This window comes from Echeneis naucrates, chromosome 16 (assembly GCF_900963305.1).
Source record: "Echeneis naucrates chromosome 16, fEcheNa1.1, whole genome shotgun sequence".
Classification (NCBI taxonomy): domain Eukaryota; kingdom Metazoa; phylum Chordata; class Actinopteri; order Carangiformes; family Echeneidae; genus Echeneis; species Echeneis naucrates.
This window is the reverse complement of record NC_042526.1, coordinates 5,193,153-5,213,487: the sequence shown is the minus strand read 5'-3', so window position 1 is coordinate 5,213,487 and position 20,335 is coordinate 5,193,153. Positions and strand designations below refer to the sequence as shown.

Sequence of the window (20,335 nt, the reverse complement as noted above, 5' to 3'; positions counted from 1 at the left end):
TGGAATAAATTATATAGACATAATTAGATTTAGATCTTTTTTCCTGACATTGGTGCGTTCTTTGTTAAGAGAAAATAGACTTTCCGCATGAGACAAACTAGTATTTTACTAAAATATTTCACTTTTTTTTTTTTTTTTTTACATTTATCTATACTAGTAGATTTAGAGCCAAGACAAGAATAAAAACATAAAACGGATGTTCTGCTGTTTCTGCATTTATGATGTATGATGTATAAATGTGTGCAGCACATGGCAAAATGTTGCTGGGACAGCATTTTCTCCTCTCCTCTCCTCAGTGTTGTGTTTCCAATGCTGAAGTAAATTTCAGTGGGTTTCCTACAGTATAGGCCAAAAATCAGCATGTGTAGGCCATCTCCAATAAACTTCCAAATTTATTGTGACAGTTAGGATTTTCAGTGCAGGCTATGAACGAGCCATTGCTTCTCAGCTAAACTTTTCACTTCCTCCACCAGAGTTTAGGTTCTTCACCCGTATTTTTCCATTCTTAACCACTAACTCAACAGCGTACTCAACCCGACCCTCAGGGCCACCACCATTTCTTCAGATAGTTGTTTCTAGGTTTCCCACGCCCACTATGAGGACAATAAGTACACCATGACCTACATGTAACTTTTTGTTACTGCAAAAAAACAAAATGTACTCATTTTTCCTTTTCATGAGCAGTAATCTGTAACACTCATAATTAAAACAAACAAAACAAATATATATATTTCTCCATTATATGGAATAATTGTTTCACAATACCGAGCTTTTTGGAGATGCCCCTGAATGGGTCTTCGCTGTTGAAGCAGTTAACTCTTATCAATGCACTAACTGAGGAGGACCCAGTGTGCACACAGCTGGATGGAGGAACACGGTTTAAGGTCCTGCCACATTCTGCTTTAATTCAACAACTCAGCAGAACATTAATCACAAATCTGTTGTTGGAGTTCTTGGACTGAAATTTGTAATTGACAGTTAAGAATAACAGCCAGGATAAAGTAAGTAAATAAAATATATTAAAATGCAGCAAATAGTAATTTAATTTAGCTAAATACACAAAAAAACAGCAGGGCTACTTTAATGACGATATTATATATATATATATATATGTGTGTGTGTGTGTGTACATACATAGAGTCAATTATATGTAATCATCACTCTTCCCCACTACACACAAGCACGCACACACACACAACCATATAAGAGAAACAAGTTCCTTTCTACAGCTTTTCTGGCAGTGTGGTTAGCTGGTTCACGGGCAAAAACGGTGGCTGCATCAATAATCAAACAAACCATCGATACGACAATGAACATTCACAAAGTCATAAAGTCATTAACAAATTCACAACACAAATCTACTTTTTAGCATTTCGAGAATTCAAATAATTGATTACTCATTTATAAAACAAAAAAAAATTACATTATCGTACAAAAAGTAAAAGAACACATGAACATAAAAATAGTGACTGTAGTGAAATATGTAAATAGTAAATTTGTTGATGATTACATTTTTACATGAGTGAACTATTGATCCCCTTGAGATAACTACACATGTTATGATCTTGGCTTGAGCATCTTTTAGCATGTATAACCCAGTGCTGAGGCAATAAGAGTATTTTGTGCTTTCTATGATGGATAAAAAAAAAGGAAGAATTGCTATAAAAACATCAACATTATTATCAACATATCTTATGATGAAAGCAAAGATGATCACGTTTTTAAATCCAATGTCAGCAGAGCAGGCTACTCACATCAACACAACACAAAGTTACATGACTTGAAAATATAAGGCATATTTATAGCTGACAACAACAGCAAAAACATTTTCCCATTTTGTTCCTTTTGTTTATTTCACAAATACAAGGAGTTCAGCTCTGCAGAGACTCAGTTTAACTGAGTTAATTTTTACGGCTTCACTTTACAACCCTGCAGACAATTCTACAGTGGGAACTCAGTGTAAATGACAATAATGTGCTTCAGTCTGAAGGAGGAATGGCTTGCTCCTATATTGGATGAATTAATGATCAGATTAACACAGTGGAGGAAGTTTGAAAAAGAATTCAAAGCAGCTGGAGAAGAGAAGAATCTGGGTTTGCTTGTCTTTCATTGGTCTGGTTTGGTTTTACTGTGCAACACAATGAGTGCATCAAGGATAAGTGAACGCAGTATTACTTTTAGGTTTTTCAAAACTGGCAGACCATTAAAACATTTGTTTGTCATTTCACTGTCCTGTCATCCTGTCATTCCTCAAATTTCTTTCTTTCCTTCCTTCCTCCTCTCACCTCTTCACTCTGCTCATGTTCTGGAAAAATATCACAGCTTCTTTTCTTTTCTCTTCCCACTCTCGTCCCCTTCACCCTCACTGGCGTCTTCCTTTCTCAGGTCCACAGGTTTTCGGTCTATGCTGCTGTGGGACTGAGAACCAGACCGATGCATCGCTGAGCTCTTGTGGTAATGTGACGCAGAGCGAAATGTTGTAGAGTTGGCAGAGATGGGTGAAGGAGTGTCCATGTCTCGGTTGGGTCCAGAGCTGCAGGTGGGGGACGGAGGAGGGAGGGAGGAAGACATGGAGGGCTGGAAGAGGAAAGAAGGGAAGAGTTGTCCCAATCCTCTTTACTGTCATATGTGCTTATGTTTACGTTTTGGTTGGCTCAGGTTGTGTGTTTATTACCTGTAATGACACACTGGACTTGTTGGTCTTCTCCTTGACTTTAGCCAGGACTCCTTTCAGTCCAGAGGACTTCTCTGTCATCTCCAGGGCAGCCCTCAGCAGTTTGGGTGTTTCCTGTCTGACCGGGGCTGCCGGGGCCTGGGGGGGATCTTTAGCTTCTTCCTTTGGCTCAGGTTTCTTCCCCTTGGCAAGCATCTTCCTGTGGTTGAGACAAGCACAAATAGAAATATAAACCTAATGTAACTCAAAATAAATATGTGCAGCTAAATGTGTTATCAGTCCTGAAAGCACCACTACAGGGCCAAAAGGGAGCCGGCATGAGGAGGAAGTTATTTTGTGAGCTGGGACTTATTATGGTGATGAAAAGTGCCATTTGTTTTTCACCTGGCCTTCTTGCGGAGCAGTTTCTTGGACTCTGGGTAGTGCACCAGGATATCGTTCAGGTCTTTCTTGTCCAGGATGAAGAGATTAGCAAATCCATGAGCAATCACATTGGCTGTGCGCCTATTACCTCCACCTACTGCAAGCAAACTGCCAATCAGAGACAAGATAATTGCACGTTTTAAAATGACTTTTCCTACAGCTTCGATCTTCACAACAGAAATATTTTTGCCACATTTTAGCTAGAAATGTTAGAAAAGGCAGCCTAAATCGAACATTGATTGATATATATATACCCCTGATATAAAGGTAATCCAGGTAAATACACAGTTTACATCTGACACAGCGGGTGGGGTTTAAGGCTTAAAAAATAAAAAAACATGTCACCTGATCTCCCCAAACACTGATCCTGCTCTCAGAGTGACAAAAACCGTCTTCCCATCAGGACCTCCAACCACCTGCACTTCCCCTGCCTTTATGATGTACATCTCTCGACCCACCTCGCCCTTGGCATAAAAGAGGGAGAAAGGCAGAGATGATGAGAGGAAGAGAGCAACACAACTCAACAAAGTACAGGCAAGTTTGCATACAGCTTGTACCTTTTTGCAGACATAGTCCCCTGGCAGGTAGACAACAGAGCGCAGGCTTTTCAGCATGTCAAAGATCATCTGTCTGTCACAACCCTGTCAGGAGGGGAAAAGTAAAGGCCAGTAAAGGAAAACTGCATCTAAAGCTTTGCTTTCTGCCGGTCTCAGTTTGAGCTTCATCACAATCGTTTGGATCCATTCTTTATTATAATAAGCCCTTTTTGGCATTTTTATTTCATTCATTCTTCTTAATTCATACCTGAAAAAGAGGGACTTTGCTCACGATGGAGTAGTTGACATCAACAGCAATATCCAGACGCATTTTATCGGGCAACTGAGTCAGCAGCTCCTGCTCATCTGGATGGAAAAAGAGTAGCAAGTATAGCACGACTGAAAGCTCAGATATATTTACAGTGGGGTTACAGTATGTTGTCCTTACCCAGCATGCCTTGAGATTGCCAAGTGTAGTTGTACCAGGTTTTGACACGGTTCTGGACATCTTTCGGGATGCGATATGAGGACATGTATTTTATAGTGTTGTCCATACATGTGCGATAGTAGGTCTGACCTGCTGTGGCTGCACCAACCACATCACGCATCTGAGGGTTAACAAGGTATTACACAAAGAGGTTTATGATGTATTGCTGCCCTAGCTGAATAATGTCACACTGGAGCGTTTCATTTAAAACATATATATGTGAAAGGCACTAATGTTTCTGTTATATTCTGATATCTACCTGTCCAATCATAATAGAGAAGGCAAAGACTCCAACAAAGTAGTTGATGAGTTGGAAAACAATCTCAAACAGGGTGCTGGGGTCTGGCAGACCCCCGATGGTAATCAGAGTCTTCACGGCGAAGTAGTAGCAGCGGATGTAGCTGAGCAAAAGGAAAGACGGGGCAGAACGTGACAATGGGAAGAGGCTTCAAATGAATCACACGTGTGGCTTTATCCCACCAACCTGTTGCCCTCGCCGTTGTACACCCATTTGGTAGATCCAAGTCCATTGTAGGCTGAGCCCCAGTAGTAGAGACAGGCATTGCAGTGGAGACAATACAGAAGATAGGTGGTAGTACGGATCACCCTGAAAGAGAGAGAGAGAAAGACCTGATGCTTTGTTCACCTGGAACAGTTGGAAGATGGAAAAGAGGGAATTCTTTTCATAATGGTGTTCCTTGAACATTTAGACACTATAACGTCGTAGCTAACCTGTAGATATAGGCTTTGGTCAAGATGGCCTCGAGACGCTCATTGAATTCGAAGAAGGAGTTGATCTAAGATGACGTGAGAGAGAAAAAAATACGAATAAAGTTTGGGAAATTGCTATTTCCCATCCACGTGTGCTGTACTTAATAATACAGTGCCGGATTTTCTCGGTGTGTTTTCTGGCCCTCACCAGCAGATTTTAATAGGTTTTAGAGGGGTGAATATACAGTAGCAGAGCCTTACCTTCAGCAGCCTGTGCAAGCGGAGCAGAGGGTTAATGCCAGTTTTAAAATAGAAGAGCTCCAGAGGAACAAGACTGGCTACATCAAACTGAAAAACAGGGAAGTCACTCAGACTGATTTGTTCTGATGTTAGATTCACTAATCAAAATATGAACAACAGAAAAGCAGAATAGAAAATACTTTTTCAGTTGTAGTTTCTTACTTTAAAGCGTTTGGTTTTCATGTAGTTTTTTCTCATCTCTTTTTTGTCGCTCTAAAAACAAAAATCACATTACAGAAGTTATAATCTAAAAATTATCACTACAGTTGTCTACAACTATACTGATTCCTTCTTTCTTTTATTAATCATAAAATCTTACAGGATTTTTGTACCATTGTGAGGTAATGCTTGATTACAGTTAAAGCTTCCTTTATCCCACTCACCACTATGTCCCCCCCACGAACAAACTGCAGACGTGGCTGGAAGACGGTGATGTCCAAGATGTAAATAAGGTCACAAAGGTAGTCGGTCAACAGCCAGTAATAAATATTGTCTGGAGTCTGATAGGGGAAGGCCCAGCGCACAGGGATGAACCACGCATTCCAGTTCCAGGCAAGAGAAACCAAAAACATCCACAGCACGTACATTAGGTCTGTGTTGAGAGAAATGAGACAATTAAACAATGGTGAAATGAAAGGTGGGTGCTTTAAGTCCAGGACACTAAGCAAGCACCAACTACCTGTACCCATATATACCCATTGTCATTAATAGGTGAAATGCATGTTATTTAGAATATAGAAAGATTGAGAGCAGCAGGAAATAAGGCAAAGGAAGAGCGGACAGCGACAGATAATTAAAACTGGTGTCTCTGCTGTAACAATAGTACATAACATTCACCAAACACTTGATTGGATTAACCCAATGAGTCAAAATATTTTGAGTGTTTAGTTTTTTTGTGGAACTTGGAGCTCTAAAGCTGAAATCAATTAGTAAATAAGTTAAATAACTTTATAGCTGAAAAATGGCAATAGGTACTAGATGAGTTTGCAGTCTTTGATCATTTAAATGGCTCTCATTAAATGTTTATTTAATATGGCTCTTTGAGTGGTGATACTGTATACAATGTTTGTATTTTGTGCTGCATCATTCAAATAGTTGAACTACATTTACACATAACAAGAGCTCATCTCAATAACATACACTACAAACTCCATTACCACCTTGTAAAAGTAATTTTTGTGTAGTATGAGTAAAGAAGATTCTACTGCACTGCACATTGTGAAGAAAGTTGCAGAAGGTGGCGTATTCGGCTGGGTTCTCACTGGTGAAGGGGTCGATGCTGGGAGGGAAACAGTAGTGCATACAGGCTCGGATCCACTGAGGAGCTTTCACCTTGCAGCAGTCGCTCGGTTGCCCGTCCTCTGCCTCAATCTCCACCCTGCCTTCCTCTCCTCCACCTCCTTCCCCTGATGGACCTGCTTTTGCTTCTTTCTCTTCCCCATCCTCCACCTGCTCTCCAGGAGGAAGCTGAGGAGCCGAGGGTGGAGGAGGAGCTACAAGAGAAACAAGAAGTTGAGACAGCTGTTCAGAAGGTTTAGAAAATTAAATTTCAACATCTTGCTGACAAAGCATTCCTGCCTACGTATAGGATCCTAAGAAAAAGCTTCACCATCTCAGTTACAGAGGGCATAAACATAAGCCCAAGTCTACTTGTCTTACTTAGTGCATGCAACAGGTGATGAAGGAGGGCTGAGAGTAATAATTATAAATTAATATATTTTTTGCATATTATCCTACTCTACATCATTGGGTCTCCAACTCTTTAACACACATACGTGCAGCCTTTCTGCATTAAATGACACCATGAATTGTTGGTCCAGCCTAGAGGCTTCTACTTCAGGAACCACTAACACTAAGATACTTTTGTGGATCTAAAGCATTTATTAACTTTGATGAGGGATACTAGTAGTACACAGAGAAAGTGGTAGGCTGGGTACAAGCAACTGCTGCTTCTACTCACCTGTGAGTGAGTGGAGAGCAGGGCCAACTCTCCTAACCTGGAATTGAAATGTATTCAAACACCTGCTGCTGTCTGTACAAGCCATAATCTGCTTGTGTATTTCTGACCTGTTCCATATCTCACACTCATTTTGCACGTCAGTTTGGTGTCTGTGTTCAGGCAACAGAGAGGAAAGAGGAAACTCTCACGTACAGGAAATGACGCTGTCTTCATCAGAGCTGTCAGGGTCAATGAGTTTCTCCTTGGCCTTCTCTGTTCTCTCTTTAAACATCCGAACCAGCTCCTGTAAACGCTCATTCACCACTGTGCTGGTCTGACTAGCTGAAGATGCTGGGCGTTCTTTCAGACTTTGAAAGAAAGTTAAAAAGTGAGGCGATACTGAAATAGTCTGTGTATTCGTGGTTGTCCATTATTGTGTTTGTACACAGTACTCACATGTCATCTGTGCTGTGCAGGCTGGATTGGCTGGGCCAAGCTCTGATAGGGGTGTTTCCATCATCATCATCGTCTTCACTTTGAGAATGCAGCTTTTTACTGTTTAAGTAGAAACAGCAACGCAATTTCTTCAGCTTTGAGACAGTACTGCCTTTGTTATATCATTGTATCTAAACTAAAACCCTCTGTGATGTTGAGCACATTATTCTGATACACAGAATGGTGTCGATACATTTTGTTGAAGGGAAAAGAAAAAAAAAAAAAAGGACATACTGCTTTCATGTTAATTTTGTATTTGTGATTATGGGAATTTAGAGAAACACAAGAAACTTATGCGTTTCTTCATATAGATGAAAAAAAACACTGAAAATATTAATGAATGAGTGGATGAAAAGGTATGGATTAATTAAGCACCATGTGTGGAAAATAATATTTATGAAGGATTGTATTTCTTACATCTTTGTCCAGATAGTCCTAGGTTTCCTTCCACTACTGCTGTGCAAGGTTAGGGCAGGAAGACAAGGAGGGAGAGGGTTTGTGTGTATGTGTGTGGGCACAGGAAAAACAATTCAGAAGTTATCCAATGAGCAGATGACTTGTGAAAGATCGGCTGGTGCATTTAACAGGAAGGTAACACAGTGAAGATGCAAGTGTGACTTTGTAATGCATCTGTTTATTAGTGATTGTTATGCCAATATTCATACAGTAGCCGCAAATCACACAAATCAGTAAAAGTCATGCAAAAGTGAACAACACAATCACACTGCACAAAAGAACAGCACAACAGAACACAACAAGACTGGAAACACTCCACAACAATCCATACGGCAAGCTGTCATGTGTTCTGCACAAACAATGTATGCTAGTCTGTTTGTGTGTGCAACATTAGCACCTTTTATTGTCTTTTATGCACAAATATAAACATACATATGGTTTCTGCAGGACACTTAAATATAGACCTCAGTAAAACTTCTATTGACTCTGGACAGACTGTGCAGAAAGAAGACGAACAGTAGAGGGCGGTAGAAACCATTTCAAACAGACAATTCATTCCCCAATAAATGACAAATAAAGAACTAATGACGCAACATAATTGTGACTAAAATTAATGAACAAATAGATTTTTTAAAAAACCATGAATACATTCTATCTCCCTTTTGATCGGAATGCTTCGTTGCAAAGAGAGAAGCTTGCACCATGATAAAAATTAAGTTTTAGTGTCTTCACTTTGTATTTGTGTTATCAAAGAATTGGCTGTGAAAGCATGTAAAATAATTATATTATTATTATTATTATTATTATTGCTATTATTATTATTATTATTATTATTATTATTACAACAACAACAAGCTTTATTTATACAGCACCTTTCAAAATATTGATTAAGCACATGTATATGTTTCCTTTGCGGAGCTGGTCAACTGAAACAAAATGAAAAACACAAAAAGCAACTAAAACTCAGACAGTCAAAGCAGTTTCCTTACTCTTTGTCTCCTTTACTGTAGATTGAAAGCATGAGGGCAAAGGAAAAGGAATAAAAAGATGCTAATGTGCACCGAGATTTGAATTTCCCTGTGTGGCAAAACACAACTTTAAAAAAATATATATATATAAAAAAAGCATGTCATTTGGTGCGTGGACAGTTGTTTCTTACCTCTGACGACCTCCAGAAGAGGTCACAGGGACAGTGAGGGTTGTAAGTTTGGGGTCCTGTGTGGTGAGAATTTGTGAAATCATACTCTGTTCTTCATCCCCTTCTCTCCCTGCTCCTCCTCCTCCTTTTGGCTCATGATCTGAGTCGATGTCCTCTACATTGACAGCTGGACGTACACTGAGGCTGGAACTCTCTGGAGAGATTGAGAGACATAATATATTTATTAGTTTCTTATTAAGTCAAGGGCATTACCAGTAATGGTATAAACTGTATATTAGTACTAAAACAAAACTGAGGTAAGTCCACTGGCAAAGATGTGATTGTATAAATACACGTGTTACACCATTGCAAGATACAAAGCAGGTTAGTTACAAGCAGAAGCAGGGCAGGACAAGAGGACAGGCAGATTTAGCATATCGGACTAATGAAAGAGGATCCACCACTGAACTAGGCCATGTATAAGAGTGTCCTGATAGCCAAGACTAGTTTACTTGCATAGCAAGCTTTTCAGTCTGGCTAATCTGGTTGAAGACACACTGGCACACTTCTGGTTTCTTATCTAAAAAGTACCAGGAGGTAGTTTGCGCACATTTTTTCTCAACAAAATATATAAATAGTTTGAAAAAAAAAAAAAAACATGTACCAACCAACACCATGTATTGCTCTTTTCATTTAAAAACATCATTAACTAACTAAATAAGTTAACATCGGTGTTTCAGTAATAAAGTCCAATCTTGTCTGAGACACAAATGTATCAATACAACACAAAACAGCTACTGTTTTTCCTGGCAGCATGTTCATCCTTCAGAACATGTTGTCAGCAAATCTGATACAACATCTGAACTCAGCATAAGATGCTTAGTTTTTGCATTTTTTTTGTGGATGATTGTTTCTAAATAAAGTTTAGTGTCAATCGGCTATAAATTTAACCTCAGTGCTAGTTTATTAATCATTTTATTCTGAGTTCATGAATTTACATACTACGCAAAGAACCACATAAGGACAGTAAACTTTCCCCGATTGCAGATTCACCTGCAGGTCTTATTGCTGAAATGTCTGAGTCATCTTCAATGAAGAATGCTGGGTTAGAGAGACCAGACAGCTGGTGGGACGGGGAGTTCAGCTGCTTTGATGGGGGACTGACAATAGGCGGTAGACGTGGATAAGATGGCACATTGGGCAACTCCAGGGCACTACCACTGAGGGAGGAAGGAGATGGGGATCGGGACCGGAGCAGAGGATTGGTAGGAGGAGGGAGAGGGGAGTGTCGGACGAGACGATTAAGCTCTACGGCTTGTTTCTGTTTTTGCTGTTGTTGCTGTTTCTTAGGCATCTTGAGGCATAAGGCTGTTGAGGCGGTTCCGGACGTTGAGGAAGTACTGCTGCGTTCGGCTGGGAAACTGGGAGAGTTTCTGCGGGATATTCGATAAGCTCTGGGAAAGACTGGACAAACTGGGTGTGACTGAGCCCTCTGAATTTTTGGGCAAAAACTCAGTCAGAGTCTGGGCAATATTTCGGGGGACCTGCGTGAGTCTGATCTGGGAGAACTCTTGGCGTAATTCAGGGGGCAAGGTAGGTAGGTACTTGGTCACGTCAGAGAACTGGGTTGGTAACTTAGGCATGGAGGGTATTTTAGGGGGGGAGATGCCGTTCTCTTTGAAGAATGCGTTGATATTGCCTAGGCACTCAGAGGTGTGAGGAATGCGCATCAGGCAACTCTTAAGTGCATCACAGCTGACTGGAACTATAGCAGAGACAGGTGGATAAGCAGATATACAGTCAGAATAAAAACAAAATGAGGGATGAGAACTGGTGTCAGGACAAAGGGAAATTCAATCAGAATGAAAATCTCAGAAAGACTTTCTTGATAAGAAAACCTAAACCATAACAAAATACAATGGTTCATACCACCACAGTCATCCCCTGTAGTTTCCTCCCCCTATAAAAAACACAAAGCACAGTGATGGATAAGGTCAAACAATTCAGAGGATTAAATTTACTGTCATGGATTATGTATTATGACATGTACTAATGAACGTACATAATGAATGTAATGAATGTACATATTCAACATTACTTTTTCAGCAGCCTTGTCACTGTTGGTGGCTTGACCTTCCTTCTCTGTTTTCTGTGGCTGCTGAGTTACAGGCTCAGCTTCTGAGTTGGTTTCCTTTGACTTTGTCTCTGCTTCTGGTTCAGGCTTGGCTTCTGAATCTGACTCAGGCTCAGACTCAGGTTCAGAGGATTTAACTGATTCAGCAATTGGAGGCGGCGAGGGGGAGGTTTGCTGTGGCTCTGCTTCCTCCTCTGGTTCTAGATTTTTTTAAGTGCAGGTTTTACAACATTTAATTATTGGAATACTTGAATAATAGGGATAAACCATAATCATTAAGATACATGTCTTAAAAATACAAAGTGCATTTCGACTAGAGAGCACTATGCGATCTACTTTCAGATTTTTCCAGCAAAAATCTTTTTGAGGGAGACGATGCTGTCAACTTAAAAGAAATAAACTGCAGCAGTAGAGTTGCAAATCATGTTATGTCTTGACCAGTACCTGGTTCTGTGACGGTAGGTTCCTCAGCGTTTTCCTCCTCCTGTTCCTCCTCAGCAATGCTCTCTTCCCTTCTGCCAGACAGGGAACAAAATTAGACTGGCAGCCTGTAAGGCCATATATGAAACACAGAAAACCTTAGTGTTTGTCCAGAATATTAATACTTAACTAGATCCGTTTGTTTCTATGTGTGTGTACTTTTTCGTCCGTAAAGTATTATTTGGCTGTATTTGCGCAGGTTGGGGGCAAGAGTGTATGTAAATAATAAACTAAGATGATAATGATACATTCTGCTTTACATAGAGAACATTACATTTATTTATATCTTATTTTATGGTCGCTTGTAATAGGTTTTAGCAGACATTTAGATTTCAACACATTGTGTAAACATGTAACTGTTGAATTGATGCCAAAAATGGAGGCTTCACCAATTATGGTTAGAATAAATGTGAGCTTTTAGCAAAAGTTTTGTTTGTTTTTTTTTACTTATTCTAAATTGAACAATAACCCGAATGCCACAAACTAAGACCCTGAAAATACAAAACTCAGGTGAGCCCCACCTGGACTTTTACCTCCATACTAAAAAACAACAACAACAACAACATGGAAGTTTCCTCTCTGTTAGCATGAAACGACCAACAGCTCACTGAACACCTTTAACAGTTAAACTGTTTCAATCACAATTACATTAAAGTTATAAATAATAAATCCAACAGTCTCATTTCGGATCATGTTTTAGTCGGTTACTCAAACACGACGTTATCCAACAGGACTCACTCTCTCTGGCCGTCTTCACTCGCGTTAGCCGTTTATAATTCCGGATGAAAATCTCCACGGCCAACCGAGATGCGGCGAGTAAGTATTTGTTCGTGTAAAACCGATTAGGAGTTTTAATTTTTTATAAAAACAGAGCCTCCGTGTTCCCATTTCTCTCCGTCCATCATCTCCCCTCCGGCTCCAGCCGTTGAACAGCCGCAGCAGCAGCAGGTGTTACCGGGGGAACCGCTGAGGGGGGCGGGCGTTGCCATGGGAAGCTGTGGTTGCCATGGTGCGGGGCCTTAATCTAACTGTGCAGAGGCGGCGCGAGGCAGAGATCAGATCGAGGTAACGAGATCCCGCGGGATTTTGAGCGAGAACTGACCGGGTTGAACGTGTTTGGCAACCAGACGTGCAGAAATGTCAATTTAATCAGGAAAAAAAAAAAAAATAATAATAATCTGAGATTGTTTAAAGGTTTTGGGATAGATAAAGTACTTATCTATCTATACAGCTACTAAATAAAGTAGTTCTAAGAAATATTTAGATAACTAATAATGCCACAACTGCTGTAAATGTTGTTGTCCAAGAGGAAGAACACAAGAGAAGACAGACTGGGTCGGTTAAGGGTCCTACAGAGGAGGACTAAGGAGGACTGAGTTCTTACTCTGAGACTTCGCCCTCTTCTTCCTGTGGCAGCCTGCTCGTAGTGAGTACACATTGTCACGTCACTTCTCATGGAGTCTTCTGTTGCCAAAGTTACTAAACTAAATAGGGCAGAAGGGGTCTTACTCGGCTTCAGGCTCATCCAGCAGGTCTTGACTGCCCAGTGAAAGTTTGATGGACTGTCCCTCACTGGCCATCTGTCTAATGGCCATCTCAGCTGTCTGCCTGGCCACCTCCTCAGCCATACGGGCCATCTCCATGCGCTCTTGCAGCAGACTAAAGGGGAGACACATACATACAACACATACTGATATGAGTGGGGCTTTTGCAGTATGGTCATTAATGTGATGAATATAATTCTTCCTCTTTAGATTCCACAGTAAAACCCCAAGGCCCTGCAGCACTTCAGATCACCTTTGTCTTGGATTGAAAGAGCAACTTGTTTTTGAGTAGCTTGAAATTATTTTAATTATTTGAGAGGATATTGGGCTTCAAGCTGCGCTACCTCACTTCTTCTGTTCTCCAATGCTCTTACCGTTCCTCCATGGTGGCCAAAGCTACATCTTCAGCCTCTCGCTTGATGCTTTCGATAAACGGTGTCCAACGGCCTGTCTGAGTCTCAGCATCTTCCTGAGAAATTTTTGTTACACATTCAGAGGGGTCTGGTGCTGCACCAGCGCCACTGCACTTTGGGGACTGCATGGAGGCCACGGTCAGCGAATTGGACTCTGTCGACTGTGTCGCTTCATGCTGTTGGTGTGTTGTTGGTGATGCTGGAATCAGTGATGTGGAAGGTGGTGCAGGTTTGGAATGACCCTCACATTTCTGCGGGCCCTCGTCTGACTCCAGGTCTTCAAGCACCATGTCAGGTGTGAGTTTGGATGACGCTATTAGAGGGTGAGATAAGGGTCAATTTATGAGCAGGATGCAAAACATGTGGTTTACAATGGAAATTCCTGGTGATATAGTCAGTTTTATCTTGGGGATAAAACAAAAATAATTCAGACATGGACTTGTTATTAAAACTACTTAATTAAAGTGGTTCAGATATGAGTGGTCTTTATTATAGAAATTTACAACAATATCAGTAATGAGGACTTCAGAAGGTAAATAAAAAAGGTGTTTGTGAGGAAAAACATTGTCAGACATCAGTAGTTTTCTGTATCTTTAATATAAGTCCTTGAGAGACAAACCACCACAAAAATCATTTAACACTGAATCTTTTGTTGTTCCTGCAGAATCTTCACATTGCAGCATACATTTATAATCGATGTTCTTGAACCACCTTGTCTGCTTGAGAGTTATAATGTTCTGAATCTGATTTGGTATGACTCAAAAATTACGCCAAACCTCCAAAACACCACCATGCCACATTTCACAGTTCAAGGCCATAGGCAGAATCAAGTGGATCAACAGGCCCTATGCTGCAGGCAGGACTTGCAACCTCAGGTGAACCCTTTGAAAAAGCTTATTTAAACTGTAACATGATCTGGACTCATACCAAACTCATTTCTCTGAGAACAGAAAAAAAAAAACTGATGGAAAAACAGCCTATAACACTTTCCTCTACAGGAAATCACTAGTGTTAATACTGAAAAATTACACTTTATCCACACATAAAGATGACAAATGAACATAGCTGCCATTTAATCATGATTTCAGTGTTCCGTTTGGAAAGGAAAATTACATCTTATTCTGCAATTTCTATAAAGAAGGGTTCATTGTTTATGTATATGACCAGTATAAAACCAGTCTGGATATGTTCTTAAAATGGATTTGAAAATGGCAACAGGAATTTATAGTGTGCACTGCAATAGGCTAAAGCACCATGAAGTAACTCCTTTATGCGTCAACCCATTGTAATTTCAAATAAACTGAATCATTAAATGCTGCTGTGCCAAACAGAAAATGTGTAAATCACCAAGACTGAAGACAGACATCTAATTACCGGCAGTGTATACATTACATATAGATACTTTTTCTTCTTTACAGTGCACACATTTTAAGTTTTTATACATTCATATGAAACTGTATTGAATACAGTATGGTGAGTTGAATATATTTCTATATTCATGTCATATTCAGGTTTTTACAGCTGCCAAGAGTTTTGTACTGAGCTGCATTCTACAGCAACTGTAGCTCTGGCAAAAGTACAATATGTCTACTGGTGTGTGTCTGTGGGAATCGGAGCCTCCCCCAGTCGTCTCCTCCTGCTGTTTAAGGGGCTCGCAGCGCCTTCCCCCCTGAAACAGAAGGAGAAGAGGGACTGAGTTAGGCTCCGACCACCCGACCAAAACACCTCTTCACAAACTATGGGGGAAAAAAAACAAGAGGGCGCTTCAGAGAACACATAGATTCACAGGAAACACTTAAAAAAGGCAGCATATTTCATGAGTAACACAGTTACTTTAACAACTAGCAGGAAACATTTAACGTTGACCGCTCCTAATGTTTCTATTTTAGACATGATTCTTACACTCTCCTTCGCGAAAACATGAGGCTTGCTGATTCACTTGATTGAACTGTGATTTGTGGCATTTAAAAACTGACAAGAATGTGCCAGATGGTTTTCTTTGACTATGAGAAAGCATGATTAAATGAATAGAGCCTCAACTCACCTTTCTGTAGAACTTCAGCTGCACCCTGGGGGAAAAAAAAAACAAAAAAAAAAAAAAACAACAGACAAAACTGTTGTGTCAGTTGAATTGATATTAATCTAGCTGTGGGGTAATTTAATTGACAAAAATTCTAGGAGAGATGGTAAAGTAGAGCTTAACAGGTTCAAAAGCAAGATTAAAACAGAAGAAAAAAAAAAGCTTACCTCAACATCATCTCTAGGTTGAATCACAGGCTGAGGCAGCTTCAGGCCCAGCCCTGACACAAACCAGCCAACCACACTGTGAAGAGAAACTAATTAACTGTCGTCTGTGGATGACAAGGCTCCATTTGTTTCAAGTAGCTAAGCTGTGCATCAGTTACCTGACACGACACAATTCACTACTAAATGATCATGGCTAGTAGCAAGTCTGCTTTGATGCTTTGTTTATGATCTCAGCTAAATGGTGCACTAAAAATGAATATTTCTGAAAATAGCTGTGATGTAGAATAGACCCTTCTCATGGAAGACTTTTTCTCCTCAATGTCAGAAAAGCACACATTTGATTTTGTTTCTATTTGTTGAACTATTTGCTGTGATAAAAGTATACCGTGGCACATGCGGTTATCAGCCTGGAACAGACAGCGACACGTTAAAGACGCTTTCAGATCCTGATTCCTGTGTTAGCACATACCCTGATGTCTTGCTGTCAGTGTCCAGTGAGATTCCACTGAGAGATTCAGGTGGTGGAGACAGAACTGAAGAGAAGAGTGAGACTCAGCTCAGCGCACGAAATGTCTGTTACAATATACATCCTCAGACTCATGAGGTACAGATGTTTGGCAGCACTTGTGTGTTTATGTGGCAGTGTGTGTACGTACTTTTGTCCAGAGAGGAACGGGTCGACTTGGTTGACGGTTCTGTGGGCACAACGCCAGGGGGCAGTACAACTGGCTGAGGGATGATCTGCTTTATCCAATTGGTCATGCTGCGACACAGAAAGAAAGGTCACGATTGAGCATTTTGTGTGTGTAATTCTTTTAACTACCTGCATGTTTCTTTGTAAAGTCACACTGTACAGCAAATTACACTCAACATCAGGTTGGCACTGTAATTTGACAGCTTTGGCCGTATGCTGGATGTCAAGGTTCAGCTGTAAAAAGTTTGAACAGGTGATTATCACTCACTTGGGAGCGAACTGAGTGTTCCCCATCTCTACCTCTGATATCTCATCCTCCGACACCATCTCTACAACTGGGATGTGTGGGAGAGGGTCAAAATCTGGACGGACAGACCAATCAAACAGCCCAGTTAGGTCGGGAAAATAGTTAACCTTGTTGTTACATCATGAATTAATGTGTAAACACCATCCTTTGCAAGTAGGAAAAACATAGAAACACGATAAAAAGGGAGAACATACCTGGCATTGTCGCTACATCATAGACCTGGGAGAACAGAGAGAATGGATTTGAAATCAAGCCATCAGCTAAAAGGAGGTACAAATGAAACTTGATGTCACACCTCAGGTCTCACATCGACCTGCTGCTTTTCATATTCTCAGAGTACGCAGGCTAATCTTTAGCAAGGAAAAGAGATGGCCATTATTGGCACTCTGTCTTTTTAATTATGCATATTTTACTTTTACTGGTCCTGATCCATCTTAGAATCACTGGAGACACTTAAATATTGAATTTGCCTGGAAATTTAAAGGGCTGGATTTTTAATCACTGCAGCACCAAGATGTTCAATCAAGATGGCCGTCATAAGAACAGCATGGGTTAAACAGCAGTGAAGTGGGGAGGTGGAACCTGGATAAATTGCCCTTCATATATACCTTTACAAGCTTAATGCTCACACATGATTAATCTTATAAGCCTGTGGGACAAAATTAAGATGCTTGTTTCAAACGTCAGAGTTCAAAGATGTTAATTGTCTTGATGCTGATCCTTGAAACAGATTTTTCCTGTTGTGTTTCAGGAGGATACTGAAGAGTAATTATAAAATGACTTTGGCCTGATTTGTTCTTTGTTGCTTTATTATACTAGGAAAACCAACTAAGTTTAAGATTGTATATGGTTGAACATGTAAATATGTGTTGAATGTGTGTCACCTCAGTGTGTTCTTCATTGCTGCTGCAATTAATCTCTTTGTACTTTTCATCAGGCTGAGGCAGCACTTTGGTCAGACCCTGACTGACCCAGCCGATCACTCCAGACCTGTGAGGTAAATTACCTTTAATTAGCTTTGCTAGACCCTATTTTTCTTGATTTAATCTATATTTTCCAAGTAAAACTGTACCTCTCTCCTTCCTCTCCTGCCTGGTCAATGAACAAGAAGGAAAAAAAAAAATAATCAAATTCTTCACAGGACAGAAAATGTATTTCATTTTAATTAACCACTGATGATCAATCAGCTTGTACCAGAAATACACTTCATCCTTGTTACAAGAGGACGACATGTCCACTCAGACATCTAAAAACTTACCCTGGCTTCAGAGTTGGTCCTGCTGAGTCGAGGGGAGCCAGACGGCTGCGGAAGAGCGCTGACGAACCGATTTGGCAGCCAACCCAACACTCCAGCCTGGGTCGGGCTGTAGAGGAGGTCAAGAAAGATGTGAAGAGTTCAGTGTGCAGTCACACACACAGAAGATAATGGAAAGTGAAACTTACCCGTCCTCTGAATTCTCATCTTGGTTTTTCAGTGGAGGACTCTTGACTGTGGGATGGAAAACAAACGAATTACACATAATTTAGACTCATCTGCTTTCTAAAGAGGTAAGAATGAGGTTGTGAAGTTTAAAATGCTCCTCACCCTCTCTGTTTCTGGGGGGACCCTGAAATGTCAGACACAGAGAGAGTTAAAAAACAACCAACTCACTGACTGCTATGGACGATGATGTGTGTGTGTGTGTGTGTGTTATCGTACAGCAGCAGTGTTGGCATCATCATTTGACCCCAGAGCTTCAGGAGGTTGGGGGACCACTTTCACCACCCAGTTAAACATCCTGTTTAAAAAGACAGACAGACAGACAGACACACACACGATAATGCTGATGATAATTCATAACTCTTTCCTGGTGGTTTCATGAAAGTGGCCACTTCATCCGTCTGGCATAGAGCCCTTAACTGGAGCTAATGAGGCCCGATGACCTGCTTCAGGTGGCTTTTGTCTCAGGGGACATTTTTAGCCCAACCAAAAAAATCGCTCTCTTCACACACACACAAAAAAAAAAAAAAATAATAATAATTGCCCGTAGTTTCTCATTAGAAACATTTGCAGTGGGGATTGTGAGTCCTACCGTAATCACAACATTTGGTCACGTCAAGCTGGGATTTATAACTTTAATGAGAAATACTGACTTCACTTTTGAATCTATCAAGTAGCTCAGGGAGGGGATAGAAATCTAGATCAGAAGTCAGGAGAGAGGCAGAGGTTAACCTCACCCAAGCAGTTGAGCAGCATAAGCTGCTTTACCAACAGGTGCCACAAGCAACACTGTTTAATCAGTTAGACTGGCGGAGAGACATCAATCACAAATGGAAAGGAAGTTACAAATACAAGTTTGAGGTATGGAAAGCCAACAGGGCTGCCACTTGTCTGGCCTGATCTGAAAAATGCGTATTATCCCCTGTGAGAGGTTCAGCCTATTGTGCTAATCCAGAAACGGGGCAAAGAGCCACTCAACCTACAAGATGTCCTGGTAACAGACCACAGCACACAGGTCAAAGGCAGCAAGGACAGCAAACACAGACTGATGCCAAATGTCAAAAATCAACAGTAGATATCAGAAAACTTCTTTTCTGAGCAAGGAGACCTTGGACTACATCAGTATGGCTCATGACATTAAGGCCTAAAGGATGTTGTAGTGTCACATTGTTTAGCTTCAGGAGAGGTTTTCTATGAAGAACATGCTATAAAACAGTTTGATCCCTTGTGATCTTACTTTGACACAATCTCCCAAAAAGCAAGAGATTACAGAAGCCTCTTCCCAAATCTAATCTCAGATTGATAGCATTGTACTGAGTAGTCCCAGATAATCTACAGCCTTCACTGCCTAACAGTCTATGACCCCCGAACATAAAATATTACATCTGCTGAGATTTGATCTGTTTAATACTTTTACATTTCACACAGTATCAGACAATATGCACTCATCTAAAGTTCCATAGTTTTTTTTTTTTTTGTATAATAAATAATAGACTTCTTTTCCGTACCTGTGCGTCTACAGGTGAGTCTGCATGCCGGTGCTGTCGAGGTTCAGAGTGCAGCACAGCTAACACAGGTGTGCAGGGATTTCCACCGTTGCTGCTCTGGGCTAACGGGATTAAACTGGCACCATCTGAAGGTCAAGGCACAATCCAGGACTGTGAGCAATCGCAGATTAACTGCAGAGAAACGCATTGTCAAGACCTAATCTCCATAACCTATAAACTGTTTTCTTGAAATAAAATGCAGATTTATACCTGTGTGAAAATAAAGATGCTCTGTCAGCTAGAGAATACAACCATTTCAAAGTACAATGTACAAAGAAAATATTCCTATTACAAGCTGGCTCCCCTTCCTCTGCAGAAAGGATTTCCTTT

At 40.6% G+C, this 20,335-nt stretch overlaps 1 protein-coding gene across 1 annotated transcript; it reads right to left on the bottom strand.

Annotated features, from left to right (window-relative positions):
- Positions 1-561: 561 nt before the first annotated feature.
- Positions 562-18,755, bottom strand: LOC115056135 (cyclic nucleotide-gated cation channel beta-1-like). The gene is made up of 34 exons (XM_029522399.1): positions 18,678-18,755; positions 18,564-18,585; positions 18,422-18,467; positions 18,237-18,342; positions 18,051-18,070; positions 17,863-17,968; positions 16,940-17,085; positions 16,634-16,740; positions 16,447-16,510; positions 15,978-16,053; positions 15,775-15,799; positions 13,692-14,043; positions 13,283-13,432; positions 11,738-11,808; positions 10,522-10,924; positions 10,213-10,379; positions 9,181-9,236; positions 7,703-7,733; positions 7,284-7,430; positions 6,394-6,624; positions 5,515-5,723; positions 5,294-5,344; positions 5,093-5,179; positions 4,853-4,917; positions 4,605-4,727; positions 4,380-4,521; positions 4,082-4,241; positions 3,902-3,999; positions 3,655-3,738; positions 3,443-3,561; positions 3,059-3,205; positions 2,675-2,873; positions 2,346-2,577; positions 562-593 (listed from the first exon to the last, which is right to left on the bottom strand). The coding sequence occupies exons 1-34, from the start codon at positions 18,753-18,755 to the stop codon at positions 562-564; spliced, it is 4,152 nt and encodes a 1,383-aa protein (XP_029378259.1).
- Positions 18,756-20,335: the final 1,580 nt, after the last annotated feature.

Excerpts from the sequence above, each read along its gene's own strand:
- LOC115056135 (XM_029522399.1), bottom strand. The coding sequence starts at position 18,755 with ATGTTTAACTGGGTGGTGAAAGTGGTCCCCCAACCTCCTGAAGCTCTG. Across the intron at positions 18,071-18,236 it reads GGACCAACTCTGAAGCCAGG|GCAGGAGAGGAAGGAGAGAG; the intron begins GTAAGTTTTTAG and ends TTCATTGACCAG. Across the intron at positions 11,809-13,282 it reads CTGGATGAGCCTGAAGCCGA|AAGGGAAGAGAGCATTGCTG; the intron begins GTAAGACCCCTT and ends CCTGTCTGGCAG.